The following is a 21203-nucleotide window of genomic DNA, read 5'->3' on the forward strand; positions in this document are numbered from 1 at the left end:
CTTTTCATTTTAAACGGTTTCAGTGAGGGCACCCCAGCCTTCTGAGCATTATTAAATGGCTGTTGTTTCCCAGTGTGTACCAGTGGAGCTGAGAAGGTCAGGTGCCCCAGCTAACTCCCCAGTGTTGTTGGAAGGGCTAGCATGAAGAAGGTGTTGGGCTAGCCTGACTGCTGCTGTAGGGGAGAGCCAGGAATACTTCCTGTGTGCACAACCACCCGTAGCACTGGTGACTTCTATAGGAAGCCAGTAGGAGGGGTAAATGACAGCAGCTACATCAGAATTCAGCCTTGTCCAGGCAGAAGCAGGATCTACCAGATGAGTAGTCTTCAGTGTTTTGCCTGCTGAAAGGATTTCATATGAGGAGAGCAGAACTGCCTGCCACAAGAACAGCAAGCCCTTCGTCTCTTCTTTAGGTGGCCTGGCATGTTAGGCCTGTAGGATGCTTTGTGGACTGTGCTGTCTTAATCACAAGTCCATTTTTTTGCATGACTAAAAGTTAGTATTTCTTCAAGGATTCCATATTTAAACCACTGCATTTATTGTCAAACATAATAGAGCCAGTGTTGATAGAGATTAACATCTTTTTAGTCAGCTTTTGTCTAAGCTTCCAAAATGCCTGCTGAAAGCCAATGGCTGTTTAAACTTTCACTTAAGGTGGTGGTGGTTGGAGATCAAAGTGCGGGAAAAACCAGTGTGCTAGAAATGATCGCCCAAGCCCGCATATTCCCTCGAGGATCTGGGGAGATGATGACACGTTCTCCTGTTAAGGTAAGAAACATCATAATCTCTGAGCCAGCATTTGCCATATTGTTCTCCCTCTGATTATACTATTAATTGAACTATATGTGAACATTCCTTTATAAAATGGCCTCTAAGCAAGTGAGTTGTTGCAATCAGTAACAAAATTTCTGCGGGCCTATATATGATCCATATATACTATCAGAGTTGTAGCAGTTCCTACTATAAGTAGTCCTTTGGTAAATAAGCATTACATACAATTGTATGTCTGCAGTGGGAAGTGTACATATGCTATGTACTTCTCATGTTTCTCTGTGTTAGATTTACCATGCTTTCTCATATAAGGCTTTTACCATTTAGGTAACCCTTAGTGAAGGTCCTCACCATGTGGCTTTATTCAAAGACAGCTCTCGGGAGTTTGATCTGACCAAGGAAGAAGATGTAAGTATAAAGAAGTGACTGGAAGTTAATGTGACTTCTATTATTTTCTGAGAAATTTTGTATCTTTGAGCTCTTAGCCCGTTTAATTAGAATGAAATATGTTTAGTGGTGCAAACCATTGTATTAGTTATTAAATTATCTCTTAGTGTGTTTTTTGGGCTGGCACTGAAGTGGATGAAATGTAGGAGGAGCTCTTGTGCCAAGACATTTTTTGGAGTATGCAGTGGTCTGCAGGTGATCTGTCATTTAGCACCCCATTTACCAGACTTAGTTATTCAACATGCATTTGAGATAGTATTTATAAATAGAGATCTTAATCTGTAAGTAAACTTTTTTACTTATGTTGGTGATTTTTCTTCTGTCATGATTACAAGGAATTTTAGATTTGATATTTTGCTTTTCTCACAACAGCTTGCAGCTTTGAGAAATGAAATAGAAATCAGAATGAGAAATAGCGTGAAGGAAGGGTGCACTGTTAGCACTGAGGTAAGACTTGTCAAATATTTAGTGGCAAATATCTGTACGTGTGTCTCTTTTGTAAGTATCCTTCAAATAGGAGACTGTGGTGAATAGAGTTTGTGGGTACTTAATATTTTGCAGTATACGAAGTATATTTGGACTGTTAAAATCAGTTTTATATCACAATTACATGCATATAAAACTGGACTTCCTATTTAAAATTATGCACTGCTGATGTTTTAAAGTGCATGTGTGTGTAAATACGCATTTGTGTAATTTTACATATGTGTGTTTGTGTGTGTAATTACATACAAAGTAGATGTGTGTATAAACCTTTAACTTCAATTTTACTTCACAGACCATCTCCTTAAGTGTGAAAGGTCCTGGTTTGCAGAGAATGGTATTGGTTGATTTACCTGGAGTCATTAGTGTAAGTTTGCAAAAAGAAAAACCAAACTTTAAGACGTGCAAGTGAGGTACCATTATTGGTGAGAATGTTAGCTGTTGTTTTTCTCTTTTATATCTGTTTCCTTTTTTCCTTTAAATATATATCTCCATATACATATTAAAGACTGTGACATCAGGTATGGCTCCAGATACGAAGGAAACCATCTTTAGCATCAGCAAGGCCTACATGCAGAATCCTAATGCCATCATCCTTTGTATCCAAGGTAATAAGAGTCTAGATGGTTATCCAACTAGCAGGATTTTTTAATTTTTTTTAATTGTGAGTCTTATGTTACTGTGGGGACTCTCCTGATTTTTTTTTATTTTTTTTTTTTCCATTTGTGCTAATTGTACAAAACAGCATGCTGTGGAATGTCTATTTATAAATTAAGGCACCTTTGGTATCTGTGGCTAAAAGCAACTTTTTGATAAGAGTTTTTTATCATTAGAAAAAAAAGGTGGTGATAGTAAAATTCAGGATTTATTCAAAAGTGATTTTGAAGGCAACAGGCAATAATAGAGTTTAATATTTTGAGCAAGCTGGCACTTGTTCAAAACTTGTACAGCTACAATAAACTGATTTTTTTTATGATACTGGGAACAAAGCAAACTTTCACTGTGTGTACCCAAAAATTGAATGTAAGTGTAATTTTACTGGTTTTAAGTTGTTACATGAAACTTACTTGATGCCTACTATATCTTCAGTACTGCATGTTAGATTACATAGTCTTTAAAATATAACTTTGTTTTTGTTTATTTTAGACGGATCAGTGGATGCAGAACGGAGTATTGTCACAGACTTAGTCAGCCAAATGGATCCCCAAGGAAAAAGGACAATTTTTGTGTTGACTAAAGTTGATCTTGCTGAGAAAAATGTGGCTAGCCCAAGCAGGGTGAGTTGAAACTATTTTTCTCATTGTCATGGCCAAAGTCACTAATGGAAAAATACTTGAGATGCTGTCAGAAATACTGGACGTCACCTACCTGTTCTAGATGGTTTTGAGTGCTTATTTTTGTATTCAGTATGATTTTTTTTGCGTGGTGGTGGTTTTAATCTCTCTCAGGCTTTGCTTTTAGTGATCAGGTAATGACTTCAGTCACAGCTTGGCTACGGCTTGCTATAATACTGATTCTTTTCATGCAAGTGACCTGAGCAAGTTCCATTTCCTGAGAAGGCTTTAGGATATTCTAGGATAGGCTTTTTCACTTCATTTTGTGTTTTGCTATGTTATATTTTCTTTGTGTTATGCCTGTTCTTTTAAATATCAGTAGAACTCATAGTCCCACAACAAACTGCTTCTTACAGTAGTCTATACATAGATACAACCAGATCTGGCTTTAAAACTGCACTGAAGAAAAGAGTATCTCTGTACAAAGTTAAGCATATTTTTTTAATCCTTTATTTTCATAGATCCAGCAAATAATTGAAGGCAAACTCTTCCCAATGAAAGCTTTGGGTTATTTTGCAGTTGTTACTGGAAAAGGTAAAGAGAGCTCTGGCTCTGCTTATTTTCTTCTTGATAGCAGAGAAAACTGTCTAAATGGAACTGTTGCAGCACTCTCTTCTTTCTCCAGGAAACAGCAGTGAAAGCATTGAATCTATTAAAGAATACGAAGAGGAATTTTTTCAAAATTCGAAGCTGTTAAAGTATGTTGCTATTTATTACTTTTACTAAAATGAGCTTAAATGCTAATATCATTTTTTCTTGTGGAACTTAAAAAAATGATTGCAGTCTAGAAACACTATTTGAGATTTAATCTGCTTAGATTAAGTTTCTTGTTGAGGTAACCAAGTTAGCCTGGTTTCCTAACGCTAGCTGTAAGTCAATGAAGAGACAAAGGCATCTTCAGGTAGCAATTGATTCCAGTGCAGTTCTGAGCCTCTTCTCAGAGGTTTCTGTGTCTCTCTATTGGCTTTAGAAGAACCAAGTTGCCAGCCTATATCTAGGCATTTGATACAGCTGGGAGGATCGAATCCAGCCCAAATACGAGTTGTAGTGCCTCTAAATATCACTCGTCTTGGTGTGACAACAATGTTGTACTCAAAGGGTTAGCTTGTGTGTTCTGCTGAAAGTTCACTGAGCAGTTTTGGTTTCACAGGCTTGCATTTATCAGGAAAGTAAGCTGGATGGTCTTTGGGACTGCAGTACTTGCACTGCAACCTCTAGAGTAAAAATTTATTTGTAGTGGGGAGTTTTGTGTTTTGGGGGTTTGTTTTGGTGGTTTGGGGGGGATTTGTTTGTTTTGTGAGGAGAAAGTGGGGGCCAGAAAGCATGGGTATACATAGAGGAAATTCTTCTATCTGTCTTTGTTTAAAGGACATGTATGCTGAAGGCACACCAGGTAACAACAAAGAACTTAAGTCTTGCTGTGTCAGATTGCTTTTGGAAAATGGTGAGAGAGTCTGTGGAGCAGCAAGCAGATGCTTTTAAAGGTAAACATCTTTTCAAAAACCGACTGAAATAGCAACTTGCTGTTAAACAGTTAGCTCTTCCACATACATAATGTGTGTTTTGCTGGCATACTTTGGCAACTGTGTTTTATATGTTTAATATGATCACCATTTCTCATGAATTGGTAATTGCCCCAGTTAATCTTTACAAAAACATGTAAAAGATAATTCATGGTATGAAGGACCCACTTGCTCTAAAAGCCAAAGGAGTAAATAAGTATAAAGAAAAAAAATCAGGGTCTTTTGTGGGTAAAATACAGTTCTTCCACTGGATTCAGATTTTGTTTAAAATGGCTTCCTATATAAAGATACCATCTGATCAGCCAGGGCAGGACTGACTTATATAGAGCTGGAAGTTGAATGGCTCTCTTTCTGCTACATTTTTTCAATGCATGAATTCTGCAATTTGCAGACTGAATATCTAAGCATAGACAGCAAAAAACTTTGCTTATTTGCAGAGGCACTTAAAGTTCTTGGAGGGTTTGTCATAAGCAAGATTTGTGGCAATTTTAGAAGCTGCTAAACTTCTAAGATGGTCATGAAGTGCATATAGACAATTAAATTAACTAAGGCCTTGTTTCTGATTTTTGCAGCCACACGTTTCAATCTTGAGACTGAATGGAAGAATAATTACCCCCGGTTGCGAGAGCTTGATAGGGTAAATTACACTACTGCTTTAATTTGTGTGCTACAAAGTAATGAAGATGCTGAATTAAAATGTATGCCATTTAATCTCATTTGTAAAGGTTTCTTAAAGTTAACGTAAAGTACTGACATTTTAAAATGTGAGGACAGTGTAAATTATTCTAGCAGAAGGAAATACTGAGCTCTCTGTTTTGTGAAAGTGTGCTTCAAAATTGTGATACTTCAATGCTTAACAAGTCCTTCAGTCTTCTAGTGTACAGTTAACTGACCTAACTTGCCCACAGGAATAGGTCAATGTTTCTTTGTGCTCATGACAGAACTGGCAAAGAGGAGTTACATTCCCTCATCTTTCAGACAGATGGAGTAACAAAACAATTATGATCCCATTCTCTAATTCTTTTATAGAGATCCTGAATATTCAAATGCCATGCCTGGCCAGAGGCATGCAAGAGATGGGTGGGAAGATGTATGATAAACCAGGGTAGCTTATGACAAGCAGATACATTGTCCAGAACATGACCAAAAGGTATCATTTTAGGCTTAAAGCCATAAGAAATAGGTTTTGTTCTTTTACTTTTTGTATGGAAACACGATCAAACTATACTTAAAATCTTATTATTTCATATTTTTCCTTTTGCATAGAATGAACTGTTTGAAAAAGCAAAGAATGAGATTCTTGATGAAGTCATAAGTTTGACTCAGGTCACACCAAAGCACTGGTATTGTAATTTCTTTTTTTCCTTTTTTTATTAACTAACAGAAATTTGCCTTTAAAATAGAAAGAGTTTTAGTAAACAAAATTCTCAAATGCAAATAAGGAACTGTTTTTCTTAGGACAATGTATTATGATGTCCTTTGTCCCTGTGGAAGTAGTCCGTTTCGTTATTATTCTGAATCAGCAAATACTTGTATAATCCCTTGACAAAAATTATGTCAGTTTGTATTTTGTCCTGTTTTTATGCAGTATAATGAACAATAGATATTCTTCAAAAATTAAAAGGAACAGTCATAATAAAGATGTTTTCAGATGTTCATTTGAAGTATGAATCAGTAGTTCCTCTTAACTTGATGTTTGGGGATTGTCATTGTGCATATCAAAATAATATATATGATCTTGGAAAAAAGAAATTTTGTATCTCTGTGAAACAAAGATTTGGAAGTTGAAAGATTATGTAATTCCTGGCTGTAAAAAGAACTGACCTGATGTTTAAGAATTTCATCCTACACGTGGATTTCCTTGGTAGCCTCAACCAAGTAGCACCATACAACACTGTCCTGCTTCTTTGTAAGGCAGGCATAGGTGTGAGAGAGAGCAAGCTTAGGCTAGGTATTTTAACAGTGTAGCATCACTGCATAGTAAAGCCACTGCAGATGCAGGATGAGAGAAGAATAGCCAATATAAAGGATTACTTTGACAGCCTGTACCACAACTGAGAAACACAAAAAGAAAAGGTTTCTTTAATGCCTTAGCCATCAGCAGCCTGACTTGAACTGTTACTTGGTCCTAGATTTAAAACCAAGATAAAATGAATCTTAATGACGTTAGAATAATTTTGGGCATGTGGATGTGTTCAGAGAAAGTGTTGTAGGCAGTGCATTAGTTTGTAGTTATGTTTGAGTCCAAATGTAAGGCAGGCTTGCCATTTTGGTGTTTGCTGCTGTTTGCTGTGTAATAGATACTGATGGTCCCCTGGCCCATGTCTCGTCTGCTTCGTTTTATGTTGTGAATCAAGTGAGTGCATAACACGAATGTTTCTGTGCGTTTCTGTTGAAAATTAAAATGTAGTAGTGGTTCTAGTATTTATAACACTTAATGAGCTATAAAGGAGAACTGGAAACCTAAGTCATGAAAAAATGTTTCTGTTAGCCATTACATGCAACTTAAAAACAGCAGTGCATGTCATGAATGCAAATATTTCTATCCTGTTTAAATTTCCATTCATTCCAATTGAGTTCGATTGGATTAAGCAAAGCAAAAGTTCAATTTTTATTGACACGTCAGTAAAGAAGGAATGAGATTGCATTTGTTCTTAATCGGAGGACTGCCCTTCTGCTACGGTGCGTTTGTAAGTGGTAAAATCCATAACATTCGGTTTCCAGCACACCTTGTAAGTGAAATTAATTTGCCACATCCCCAGTTCTTTTAATCGTGATCAAAAATGATCAGTAATTGATCTTTATTTGAATACTATCCAAATCATCCTATTTGGAGCAAAGTTAGTTTTTTTAAGGAAAACTCTTTTTGCTGGTGGTAATATTGTTATTTATAGTGACTTTTTTCAACATTTAAATGCTTGAGTTCCTTTTAATTTTGTATAAATACTTTTACTTCCCTAAATGTGCCAAAGACCTGTTCCAACTACTAGCTTTGATTCCCATTTATACTGGTATGTCAGAAGGACAGCTTCAAAATTTAATTAAAGGCTGCAAGGAACTGTTGTGCAGTGCAGTGGCAGCCATAAGAGTTGTAGAGGCCAACTTCTGAAGCTGTCTTTGCTGCTGAAAACATTGTGTAGTTGTGTACTTAGTTCCAAGCAGATTTTGGTTGAAGTTGTGTCTGGTGTTAAGGAGTATTTCCTATGTTCTGTAGTCTTGTTTTCTCAGTGTTTCTAACAAATTGTGTACCTGTTAGATACTTTTGTATTGGAAACCATCATGTTTACAACTTCCATTTTAGGGAGGAGATTCTTCAGAAAACTTTATGGGAAAGGGTATCTACTCATGTGATTGAGAATATATACCTTCCAGCAGCACAGACTATGAATTCAGGGACATTTAACACCACTGTGGACATCAAACTGAAGCAGTGGACTGACAAGCAACTGCCTAATAAAGCAGTAGAGGTGAGAATTTAGTTATTTTAAAAAAAAAAAATTTAAAAATCTGTGCAAAGCCTGTTGATGAAAGCATAGCTCCACAGAAGTAAGGTGATGGTTTGAAGGGCTGACTGCAGTTCTTCTAACCAGCTTACATGTCAGAAAAGACTATCAAGATCTTGATGTTGAGAAGCATATACAGCAGGAACATTGTATTTTGCTCTTCTGTTGAATTTCCCCTATTAAAGACCAGAAAACCCTTCTTTTTAAAAGGTTAAACCCTTCAAGCTAGGTATATTCATATTTAATATATTTATGCAAGTTTAACAGAATTCCACTTGCTACAACATAGTGAAGCAAAGTTTAGTGTTGACTTCATTAGTAATCAATAAGGCAGCAAAGGAAAAGTCAATTGCTTACTCTTATGCTTGTACATTGTTTTCAGAAGGTATGTAAATTTTCATATTTGCAAGAATTGTCAAAAATGTTCCTTTAACAGCTGATGCATGATATAATGGTCCACTTCAGTAGGCATTGTTTGCTAACTTTCCAGGTGGCATGGGAGACTTTGCAAGAAGAATTTGCCCGTTTCATGACAGAACAAAAAGGAAAAGAGCATGATGATATCTTTGATAAACTGAAACAAGCTGTCAAAGAAGAAAGTATTAAACGACATAAATGGAATGAGAGAGCAGAGGATAGCCTGGTATAATGTAGTGGGGTTTTTTTGCATTGTTGACTAAGTGCTGTTGAAATATTTTTACTAAAACTGCATATTCAGTATTTTTGCATTCTTTTAATGTAGTCAGAAAATGATAGGGAGATGTGTCTATCTCTCCTTTTCTATATAATGTTTTAATTCAGTGTTTCTCAATTCATTTTATTATTACCTTTTGTTAATTATTGCCTTAAATAATATCTAATAAAGTTGTTTTGGTTGGTTCAGGAACAAAGTCCTCTATAATCCACTGACTGCCAAAGGACAGCCTTGTAAGAATTGTTTAGCATCAGTTCATTTGTTATTTTAAGAATAGCCACATAAAATAACAGCATTTCATTACCTTCTTTATAGATTCTGTAATCCAGAGGGATTTCATATTGTTTGCTGTATTTTTTACATTGTTTATACTAAGCTATAGAAGAGAGTTGAATTAAAGGCACAAGAAAATATTTTTGGCAGTGCTTTGAAAAGGTGCCACTTAAATAAATCCTGTATGCCCAATACATGCTGTTTTTATAGACATCAAAAAATGAAGAGAATGCCAGAAATCTTTTTTTACTAAATCCTGAATAAATTATGTATTGTATGCTAAAACGATGTTCTGTATTGCAGCGAGTGATCCAGCACAATGCCTTAGAAGATCGGTCAATATCTGACAAACAGCAGTGGGACGCAGCTATTCATTTTATGGAAGAGACGCTCCAAAGTCGTCTCAAAGACAGTGAGTTGTGTGATGTATTCCACTCTCGTGTGCTTTTTAATCTGGGCCAATTTCTAGATCTAGTTCCCTTCACTGCAGTGCAAGCTTTTTTATCAGCACAACTGAGATAGTGGTGACAGTTTAAAATGGTACTGATACTGATAGCAAAATACAGCCTCAAAAGCTAATGCTCTTGCTCTTGCAATGAAGCAACTGAAAGATAAGTAATATCTGTAGAGTCAAAAAATGATACAAACACACATGTAGAAGGATAGGATAAATTCAGGGAATGTAGTTGGTCCACATATGTTTATCAAGCATAACTAATTTTGCAAGTTGCAACAAGGTAAGTTTTTTCAAACACTTGACTTGGAACCTGGAGGGCTGTCTTAGTGGAGGGATGATACGTTTTTTATGTACTTCCTTGAAGTATGCACTGGTTGGCAGTCATTTTTAAATTCTAGTAAAAGACATCAACTGATGCTTTAAGTAAGAGACATCTGATGACTCAGTATTGCTTACCATATGTTCTTGGACATAAATTATCCATTCTTGATCTTGTACCTAATTTTAGAACTATAAATTTGGCTGATTACATGTATTTCGAGTGATATTTAGTATCGTGTTTCTTTTTTTAGCTGAATCTGTTATTGAAGATATGGTGGGTCCAGACTGGAAAAAAAGATGGTTATACTGGATAGGCCGCACCAAAGAACAGGTAAAAGGGTGGGGGGGAATTTCTCATTCACTGTCTTTAGAAAACTTTATAACTCAGTAAATTTTCAAAAATACCAACCCTCTTCACACTATTTAGATGACTGAAAAAAAAAAAAATCTACTTTCAAATACAACTACTTTTCGTTGTTTTAAATATTGCACCACAGAATTACGTATACTTTTTTCATATTGCAGATACGTAGTGGCTTGTAAACTGTTTTCCATTCTTCAGTTGAATTACATCTTTACTATTATGCCATTGACCTGAATATTAAAGTTCTTCCAGCAGAAAGAAATTGATGAAAACAGGGTAGAAACTGGGCTATTCTTTTCTATACTTTCCAAGCATCCCTTTTAAGCAGAAGCCGCGTGCAGTTTCCTGTCATGCTCCATTTGGATTTAATTAGTATGTGATAGCATTATCACTAGCATTCTAGTCACAGTTGTATCTTCTGATTGACAGACTATTTTCATCATAACCTCTCTTCTTGTTTGCTCATAGCTTTTGTAAATTTCTTTTGAATTTAAATAGCAACTTCCATTCAGTGCCCAGAGATGATGGGCTTTTTATGTTACTTTTTCTAGATATTTCTCAAACTGAATCATACTTTAGAGAAATAAGTAGAGTTTAAAACAATACAGTAGAAAGTAATTGTTTCAGAGGAAGGAGTTTTACAGTTAACTGTATGCAGCCAGGTACAGGAGAAAGGCAGTTGCTTGAACCTATCTTACTTGAATTTAAGGAACAGCAGCTTAAAGGTATGAATACATGGAGCTAGCTGTTGGGCAAAAATTACAGTTTTTATCAGTGTCAAGGTGATATGTGAATGCAAACCACGCTAGCGGATGTTCATGGAGGGGAAAGGAGGCTAACACCTATGATTGGGGGGTTTTTTCCACCCTTCTCTTCCTCTTCTGCATTTCTGTGCATAATGAAAAGAAAAAAATGTGAACAGTTGACAGTGAATTATCCATTTAAAAATACTGTATTTGAGATATCTTTGAACAAATACCATTTTGAGTCACTTAAATGTAATAGTTAATAGTGTCAAAGGTATCTTTTGTTCTATCTTATTGAGCAGGTAGACTGTTTATTGAGGAGGTGCTGATGATATCTGAATCTGTAATAACTAATTCTAACTAACATTCTTATCCTAGAACATTCGTAATGAAACAAAAAATGAACTTGAGAAATTAATCAAATGCAATGAAGAACATGCAGCTTATCTGGCAAATGATGAAGTAACGACTGTCAGAAAGAATCTTGAAGCAAGAGGAATAACAGTGGACCCATGTCTGGTAAGATGCAGAATTGTAACAAAACATATGGAAGCCCTCTGTGAACATTTGACTGTTCTTTCTCAATCACATACAAAAGACTCCTTCTAAATACTGAATTTGTAATCCAGATGTTTCCAAATGAATTACTAAATGACTGCTTGCACGCAATTCACACACTTCTGTTGGCTGTCGGACAAATGCAGTACAACACTTTGGAATCTGTCAGTTTAGACAGAAATCGAAATCTGCTGAGCAGATTTTCTCACCTGCATTATGACAAGACTTTTTAAAATTACTGTTCAGATGTTACATAGTGGAATCAAGGCCTTTGAGCAAGATAGGATAAAAACATATTGTGCATTCCTAAGCTTTCAGTGTGGTTGTATGTGCAGTTTGAAGTTCACAGGTACATTGAAGAGAGGCAAACTTTGTAAAAATACTTGGAAAAAGGCATGGTTTTTTAGAGTGCCCTGAGGGAATGTATTGTGTTTTTAAAATGTTCTGGAAGATGATTTATCTCATTGCAGGGTAAGGCTCTTAACCATAATTAGACCTTCTATCTAATTAACTGTAAGATTCTAAATAAATGGGAATTCAAACATTAATAAGTAATAGATGTAGATTTCCTTTAACAGTGATTTATTTTCTGCAGTAACTTTGGCTGCCTTTTCAACATTAATTCATGTACTTATTCAGGGTAGAAGAGTTATTTAAATACCTGCTGCCCTTTTCCTATACAGCACTTACCGTACCTTTTTCTAAAGGTCAGAGTGGTGATCCACATCCTCTACATGAGGACACTGAGTACAAATTGAGTTTCCTTTCTAGCTAAGCAACTGATTTTCTTAATTTTTTTTCTTTTTGAAGAGTCATATCTATGTACATATTTAATTTTGAAGAACTGGAACATAAATAAGCCTAATCAAGAAAAGTTACAAATGTTTGTTTACATAAGGCCCATGAAATATTTATCTATGCTTTAATCTGGTTTAATTGATAAATTAATGGGTACCACTCAATGTATTCTCAGTGTTAATGTGAAGTTTGCATCATGCCAAGAGCAGAACAATTTGTCCTGTTTTGTAGTGTATCATTTAAATGTATTTTGGCTGCAGACAATATTTTTAAGCATTCAGTTGTCACAAGTATAGAAGAGTAGATTTTTAAATTGACAATCATTTGTAATGTTTGCCAAGTGTAACTAACACATTAATCATATCCCAGTTGCAGACAAGTTGCTGAGAAATATTTAAACATATATTACATGACAGCAATAGTGGAATTCGGAGTTATATTTTAAAATTAAATGCGATCATTAAGCTATGCATGATACTGAGTGTATGTATTTATTTAGTCCAATTTAAATACTGTTTTCCTAGATTAAAGACACATGGCACCAAATTTATAGAAGATATTTCCTCAAGACTGCTTTGAACCACTGCAATCTATGTCGAAGAGGCTTCTATTATTATCAGAGGCATTTTGTGGACTCAGAGGTAAATTGAAAAACAGATATACACTGGTGTTTTGCCTTAGTATTTCCATCTCAGTTGAAAAAAAAAGTCTACAAATACTTTAAAGTAGCTTAACCTTTCTTTTATATCCTTTTCCTTGAGATAGCCGGTGATCTTAGATATGTTTTACAGAAGCCTTGTAATTGATAAAATGCCATCCTCGTGGTAATTACATAAAATGACCACTAAGTATCAGCCATGACCCAAGTAACTGTTACTTATCAATGTATATTGAAACTACACTGTTAAAATAAGTACTGTAGAGCTATTGATATCTTGCTGGTATCCATTTCTCCCACTTTCTCATTGATATTTATTATCCTCACCGATATGAAAAATTCTAAAAACTTAATAAGAGTTTTATGGGATAAGTATGATAAATAAGTGTTTAGACTTAATACTTGGAACCACATGTGATCAACAGGAGAAAATATAGAGCTTACAAACAGATCTTTTGAATTACTTTCCTAGTTTTGTAAACCCAAGCTTGTACAAAAAAATGACAGTATGCACGAAGTCTCACAAAGAAAACAATATACAGTTTTCTTACCATTATATTTTAAACCAAAAAGAAATTACTGGAAAGGTAGAGCTCCTCACTTTTTGTGGAGTTTTGTTTTTCTTTTCTGGCTCCATGGGAATCACTGATTCTCATTAAAATCTTTACTACTGCAGAAGTGCCTTTGCCTGTAAGAGGTTAAGAGAATGAGATCATAAGAGTGGAGAGCTGCCTCTCCATGACACCTAACTTCCTAGTCTTGTTACTGTCTTTTTAAGATGTCCTACTGTGAAATTAGTGCTCCTGCCTGCCATCCTTGCAGGTGTAGAAACTATTTTGTCTGGTAACAAATATAGCCCTTGGCCCAACACTGTCTTCAGAAGCGTTTGTCAGACAGGGAGTCACAGCATAGAGTTTAGCTGTTGTCTTTCAATGTGTTTGCTACGAACAAGTGTGGTGTTCCAGGGAGTATTAGGTTATACTGACCAGCCTGCATATAGTCTGTGCAAATTATTTTTCCATTATATCCCTTGATATGACTCTTTCTGTTGAAAACAGTAGATGTAAAGGTGATGCAGTGTATTAAATAAGGCTGACAGCGTTCTTGAGAAGTATTTTTGATGTGTTTCCTTGTTACTTACAGCAGTTATTCTCTGGGATTTTTGTGCAAGATCAGAATATGTATACATGAGTTTACAGTTGCCACTAAAAGTGTCAAGAGATCATTGTAAGTGTAGGATGTTCACTGAACATCAGGGTTCTGACACTACAACTTCCCTTGTTTCAGCTTGAATGTAATGATATTGTCCTCTTCTGGCGAATACAGCGAATGCTGGCAATTACAGCAAATACACTGAGGCAGCAGCTTACTAACACTGAAGGTAAGTCTTGTGTCAGTTGAGGTGTTTGAAACAAAACATTGTTTAGAAATTTTCCAGTGTTCCTCTAGCTATGTGTTCCTTTCATGCTTAGCATGGCTGGCTGATTTTTGTGTGTTGGTTAGGTAATTAAAAGATGTAGAGTAAATAATTATTTGACATTCTATTTACACTAAAATCATTTAATGTAAATAGAATGTCAAATTCTAAGACAATCTCCAGTTCAAAGTATTTTCAGCTTACATGATGCCAACTGTCAATATCTTTTTCCAGGCAGAAAGAATTTCAATAAATGCTGACTATATTCTTTTTTCTCAGGTCAGTCTGGCTGTAGACTTTAATTTAAAAATGTCTGGTATAAAAAATCAGTCCTAATGGATTATTTTTTTTTAAGCCATGCAAAATGTGCTATGTAATATCTAGACAAGCTTATGGAACAGCAGCTTCCATATAAAGCATCATTTATGCAGTAATTGGCTAGTGCCATAGGTACAACTACTAGTAACAGCCTTTGATTGGTAAAATAGTATTCAGCCTGCCTCTTGAAGAAGGTGCAAATAAAAGGTTTGAACCTGGTCCTGTGATGCAAGTTACCCTCCATGAAGAAGAAATTGCCCCTAAATGTAGGAAGCTAGGTCCTGTCTCTTCAAATCACCTGCCTCATTGACAGCTGCTGGGCTGAAGATTAGGAAGTTTCATTAGGAGGTACTCCCTCCAAGTATGAAGGGCAAGGATATGAGTGTTAAGATGGACATAATACTGCTTTAAAGAGCTTTTGATTCCTCTTAGCCTTGTATATACAACACCCCTCTGTGTGTCATCAATCCTTCAATACCACACTCTGCTGTCATGATGAACTTCTTTTTTCATCTTTCACCTTGAATTGACTTGGCCTTGATTCATCTGATGAGGCTGATGTTGGTAGCAGAAGTATCACGGTTAAGGAGGAGGCAGCAAGGATGCTTGCAATAAAAGATTTGTTGGCCACTTAGTCTCAAAGAAGAAACTGCTGAACTTAATAGACAGCAAAGCAGTCTACATATATTTTTATCTCCTCCTAAAAAAGACATCCAACAATAGTTTAATTCAGAGAGAAAATATCCTTTGAAATTTGAATGTCTTTCTCAAATAATTTCCTGTCTTAATGGCCCAAACGAGGGGCCTTTTCTCCAACCAGATTAGTTAGTCTGGTAACATATACTACATCTCCCACAGACCTTCCCAAAATTTTGTCATTAGGTGCAAAAGTGTTACCACTCACTTTTTTTGGTTGGTTTGTTGTTTGGTGGCTTTTTGTTTGTTTGGGGTTTTTGTGTTTTGTTTTGTTTGTTTTTTTTTTTTTTTACAGTAAGACGATTGGAGAAGAATGTAAAGGAAGTACTTGAAGATTTTGCTGAGGACAATGAAAAAAAGGTGAAGCTTCTAACTGGCAAGAGGGTCCAGCTCGCGGAGGATCTCAGTAAGTACCTACTCTGTAGTGTTTTGGAACTAGCTTGAAATGAAGCAAATTCTGACCACTGTCCTTCAGAACATTTAATGCGATAATGCATTGTTCATATGCTAGCATTTAATATCAAATTAATATCAAATTCCATTGAAATGGAATTTTTCTTAAATACGGTCGGATCTTACTGATTCAAAGGTGGACATGGGTAGTATAGTGTGATAAAACGACATAATTTACAGTAGATGTAAATTCACTGATATAAAGATATTGCATCAGTATATTGAAAAACACAGAGTAATACAGTAAAGGGAAGTTCTTGGTTTTTTAGTACAACATGGTTAATCCACACCTCAGAGACCTGTCTCTGAGTGAGTCAGTCTTGACTGTGTAACGAGGTTTTGATCCTATCTTTTTTAATTACTGGGTGAAATACACAGCCTTTGCACAGATAATACTGACTTTTAATATAGATTAGCTAGAAATGCCCATGACTTGCTGGCCAGCTCGTTTTAGGCCATGTATACAGAAACAAAGCCTGTCAGACATAAAGATCTGATGTTGTGCTTATTAAGCAAAGATGACCATTATATTAAGAGATTTAACAAGGAAGAAAATCTAGCAGATTTAACCTTCTGGAAGTATTGCAGTAGTTTAATGCTTTGAGTCACTCAGAAAGTGTTAAGGGGTTTTGTGGTTAACAGTAAGATTTTAAACAGTGAAAGTTTTTAAGGGGACAGTCCAGACTGAGGTGATACTCCTGTTGTCTACCTGTACATCCAGTACGGTTTAAACTGACTTGTAGCTGGTGGGGCTTGCTTTTGCACAGATACTGTTGGTTTTTTGGCAGCATTCTGCTATTGTTCTGTGAGACTTCTGCTTAAACCCCAGCTGTACACCTGGAATGGTAGGGGAAAAAAACAATGTTGTACAAAAGGGAAAAGGAAAAAAGCTTGTGGTAAATAAAGTTCATGTAGATGGATAAATATCTGTGTGTTGACATCACAGGTGGCCTTTCTTCTTAGACCTTTATTTTATCTTTGATGTAGAAACTTATTTTCTCTTAAAATAGGACTTTGGATAATTTATTCAGAATATATGAATGCTGTGGTTAGTGTTTCTTCTTTTATTTAGCAATGTTCTGGGATCCAGGGTTCAGTGGGACAGAGAAGCCTTCAATTGCTGTTAGTTTTCCAAGTATGAATTATGTCTTCCATTTTTTAGATCCAAAATGTCATATAAAACAAATGTTTTGCTTACAATAAACTCAAAATCTAAGGATTTTTTTTTGATAGTGCTGGTTTGGTTACTTTGGAAATGTTACCTTATTATTGGAAGCATTGTTATTGAAATCTCAATCAGTTATGGTATTTGTTGTCCTTTAGAAAGTATTGCTGTATTATTTTGGAATTGTGAGGAGGAGTTTTAGTGAATCTAGGGCAAATTATCTGGCTTTTTTTTGACTGGTCTCTGAAACAGATGATGCGACTATATCATTTTTATGATAGGTTCATAATTCTCTTCAAACATCCTGTGTTCCTTTTAAAACCCTGTATCAACCTTCATGTAGCCATTCTTTTAGAGTGGGTGTAAAGTGTTTTACATATAAGGTTTTTTCCTCTCTCTATGTATATATTGAGGTAAAACTAGTAGTAACCTGCATAGTGGGACACATATTTAATGATGAAGTTACCTCCTTTTATTAGTGAGCAGCGCTGCTTGCTTTCATGCCTTGATGCTGGATGTTGATCGTTTTCCTGAGCAAAGTGCTGGTATAGAGTGAAACTTGGTGATTTTGATTTATCCTTAAGTATTCCATGTTTCAAAACAAAGTAAAGGAGCTGTAGCAAATACATAATGTTTAAATTAATCTGTCTTTATTTTGTACTGAAATTGACTTGGAATTTCTGCATTGTTAATTTTGCCTCTCAGCAGCATCTGGAATAACCTCCCATTTCAAAGCAGTAACAGCTGGGGTCGTTATTTTGTAAACTAAGACTAGACCTGTAAGAGCAGCCTGTCTGTGTGTTTATATCCTAGGTATCTCTGTATTAGTATATATGTTTCAAGTTTGTAGTATGCATTTCATAAATTACTGTGTAGCAAAAACACATCACTGCACTGCATTTCTTTAGATTCAAGAGGTCACAGATCCCACATGCATTATTCTAGGGAAATAATTGTTATTCAGTACAAAACGATGTGTGATGACATGTTCTGGTTTATTGTACCTATGGAAAGATTTTAAAACTGCCACTGCTTAACTCTGTAGTCAAATCAACAATGTTGTCTCTACTTTCTGCATGGTTTTATTGCTAAGTGGTTATCATTTTTATGGCCAAATGACAGGAAAAAGGGATTTCTTTGCCTTTCCCTCAGTGAATAGAGTGCTTTTCTCTAGTGCACTTTTTATACTCCTGAGACAGATTTTGATAGCATAGAGCATTGAACTCTCAGATGGCTATACAAGTAATTTCCTTCTTACATCATTTAGTAATGATCAGGACTCTGCTTTAGGAAAAAAAATCCTGACTCCCACAACACACATTCATGAAGTACTTGTATTTTAATTAGGGATGGAATGGATCTACTCAATCATGAAGTCCAGTCTCTCTCTGTTCTGGGCAGCTGTGTTTATATAACCCAGCTTATTCATATATCTTGAGCTCCATCTTTAAATCATTTAACTTGTTGGGGTTCACTATTCATACTGAAAACATTTTCCAGGATGTCATTCCTCTGATGGTTACAAATGGTCTCCTAATTTCCAGTCTAAATTTGTAAATATGGGGCTGAGATTCACTTCCTGATTGGACACTGTACTTGCAAATCTAAATTATTTATATACCTGAGGTTGGGATGCTGCTTCTTGATGCTGATGGTACGGCAACACTGTCTCACTTCTGTTACATTAGTCTTTTAGTGCCGAAGCACTGGAAGAATTATTGTTTGTTCAGGATAAGGGTTAATGTCAAACCATTTCTAACATGGGTGACTCAGTCTCATGAGAGCTCATATAAGACTCAAAATATATTTGAGCGGGTTTTGTTATCTGTGTTCTACAGCCCTAAATGGTATTTTAACCCTATCTTTGAATGTTCCTTGATGTCCTTTAGGCCCTGAGTCTTGCTGCTTCTCAATGTTTACTTCTCAGGTTTTATTCTAGACATTTTAAAGAGTGTAAACAGATCTTTTGAATGATTTCTAACAAATTACATATTTTATAATGTACTGAAGGTTACTTTTTCTTAAAAAAAAAACCTTTAAATGTAATGTAAATGTACTCCTTATCAGAAGTATCATCATGATACTTATACCAGTGAACAGTTACTAATTTATGCAAATAAAGAAGCCCTAGGACTAGAGACCATATGGAAGAAAGGATTGTAAGATACAAAAAGGGGCAGAGCAGAGGATTAATAGCTGAATTGGACAAAGTGACTTTTAAAATGTCCTAAAAGTCAATCAATTGAAATCAATTGACTTGAAAGAGGCCCATGGTTGGTGTATCCCAGTGTCCTGTCCCAGGCAATGAGCAGTGGGTACTTTGAGAACAACATAAGAACATATGTGTTAAGCATACAGTAGTACTTGCCTAGTATGCGCTCTCAGCATCTTTCAATCTTTGGTTTCAAGATTTCCTAGTCCTGGGGTAATGTCTTTGTGATTAATAGCCATTCCTGGATTTTTTTTTTTCTTCCTGTGAATTTCTGTAATTGCTTTTTGAACTCATGTAAACTTTGGCAACTGCAACATCCTGTGGCAATTAGTTCCAGAGTTTAACTACACACTGGGTGAAAAAGTACTTCCTTTTGTTTGTTTTTGAGCCACCTGCCAGTTTCATTTGGTTCTCCTTAGCTCTTGTACTGTGAAAAACGTTCAGTAATCTTTCTCTATTCATTTTTTGTGCCACTCATGACTTCATACATGTTTATGCTACATGCACTTGCTCTTCTTTTTCCTGACTTGAAAAGTTCTCATCTGTGTAGTTGCTCCTTGCATGGACAGTGTTCTATAGCTTCAATCACCCTTCCCACTCTTTTCCCCTTTTTTAGTTCTACTAAACCCTTTTTGAGATGAAAGAGCAGAACTACACACAGTATTGGAAATGTATCTGCATTATGGATTTATACAGTTGCATTATGATGCTTCTGGTTTTTAATCTAGTCTTTTTACAGTAATTCCTTGTAGTCCATTTCCTTTTTTGCCTACTGCTGAGCAGTGAGCAGGTGTCTGCACGGGATTATGTGCCAGGACACCAAATCCTTTTGTGAGAAGTAACAACCAGTGGTGTCTGCACTGGATTATGTGCCAGGACTCCAAATCCTTTTGTGAGAAGTAACAACCAGTTCAGAGCCTGTCAGCCTAGTCATTTTCTATACCATGTTTTTAAACTGTAGGTACAGTTGAGGTATATTTATTGTTTTGTTGAGGATGCAGAAACAAGAGGAATTGCTGTCTGTCTCTTAAATGTCTAACTGGGTGCTTCAGGCATATTCAGCAATTGGTAGGAACCTATTTTAATGCAGTTGTTTACAACCTCCCTCACAACTCTGCATTATTTATATCGAGGTTCTTCACCAAAGTTGTCTGTCAGTTGAAGAACATACACAGGTCTTTCACCCTATCTTGGATAGCCTGATCAGCAACAGGAAGAATTACATTTACTTTCCAGTGGGCACATGCATTTTGATTGTGCTCATTGCTGAAGGACAAAATATTTTTATTTGAAACTTATATTTCACACAACTTAGTATTTTACTATGTGCTTAGTTAAATCAGTATCTTAAATATACCATGTTTTATATATATCTCTCTCTCTCTTAAATATACCATGTTCTATATACATATACTAAGTTCTGCAAGAAGTAAAATGGGGTAAAGGGAGCTAAAAGTACAATGGTAGATGTTAATATTTTAAAAGGAGAATTTCCACTCGTAAAAATACTTCTTGTCAGCACTGCCCTGTTTGTATTGCAGGCTTTAAGGCACTGCTTGTGGCTGGAGAGGAAAATCTAGTATCTAATAGTGGCAAGTCAGTCCCTTCGAATGCCTATGGCTGTGTTATGCACAAGTGTGCATAGCTGTACACAGAGCTTTTCCACTTTCTCTTTTTTAAAAAAATATTAATTACCCTTTGTTTCTACAATACCTTAGAAGATGGATCAGTCGGTATGTATCCTTTAATTCTATCAGTCATCTTTTATAGTATTTACTACTTCATAGTGTTTTGTCCTGTATTACTGTTTAACTTTTCTGAAGTGACCAACATTGAACATCCATGCAGGCTGCCTCTGAGGTTACTCAAAGTTTTTAAGTTTTAAAAGTATTTTTAAATGTTTTGGGTTCTTTTCTAGAAAATTTGTTAAAATGGTAAAACTGCTGGCATTTGCTGAGTTTCAGGATCTTTTTGATGGCAATGCTAAAGCGGGTTGGTTATTTATAAAAGAC

General features: G+C 35.7%; 1 protein-coding gene across 1 annotated transcript in view; it reads left to right on the forward strand.

Annotated features, from left to right (window-relative positions):
- Positions 1–21203, forward strand: part of OPA1 (optic atrophy 1 (autosomal dominant)) — a 56025-nt gene that overhangs the window by 21173 nt on the left and 13649 nt on the right. Inside the window, exons 10-28 of the mRNA XM_009701247.1 lie at positions 655–768; positions 1099–1179; positions 1591–1665; positions 1997–2068; positions 2210–2309; positions 2848–2978; positions 3497–3569; positions 3661–3733; positions 4404–4519; positions 5131–5195; positions 5825–5901; positions 7860–8025; positions 8552–8704; positions 9332–9440; positions 10058–10137; positions 11295–11435; positions 12797–12913; positions 14218–14311; positions 15657–15767. Of these exons, the coding sequence (XP_009699549.1) occupies positions 655–768; positions 1099–1179; positions 1591–1665; positions 1997–2068; positions 2210–2309; positions 2848–2978; positions 3497–3569; positions 3661–3733; positions 4404–4519; positions 5131–5195; positions 5825–5901; positions 7860–8025; positions 8552–8704; positions 9332–9440; positions 10058–10137; positions 11295–11435; positions 12797–12913; positions 14218–14311; positions 15657–15767 (1948 nt within the window). The remainder of the gene's footprint in view (positions 1–654; positions 769–1098; positions 1180–1590; positions 1666–1996; positions 2069–2209; positions 2310–2847; positions 2979–3496; positions 3570–3660; positions 3734–4403; positions 4520–5130; positions 5196–5824; positions 5902–7859; positions 8026–8551; positions 8705–9331; positions 9441–10057; positions 10138–11294; positions 11436–12796; positions 12914–14217; positions 14312–15656; positions 15768–21203) is intronic.

Source organism: Cariama cristata, unplaced genomic scaffold (genome assembly GCF_000690535.1).
Source record: "Cariama cristata isolate BGI_N322 unplaced genomic scaffold, ASM69053v1 scaffold16995, whole genome shotgun sequence".
Lineage (NCBI taxonomy): Eukaryota > Metazoa > Chordata > Aves > Cariamiformes > Cariamidae > Cariama > Cariama cristata.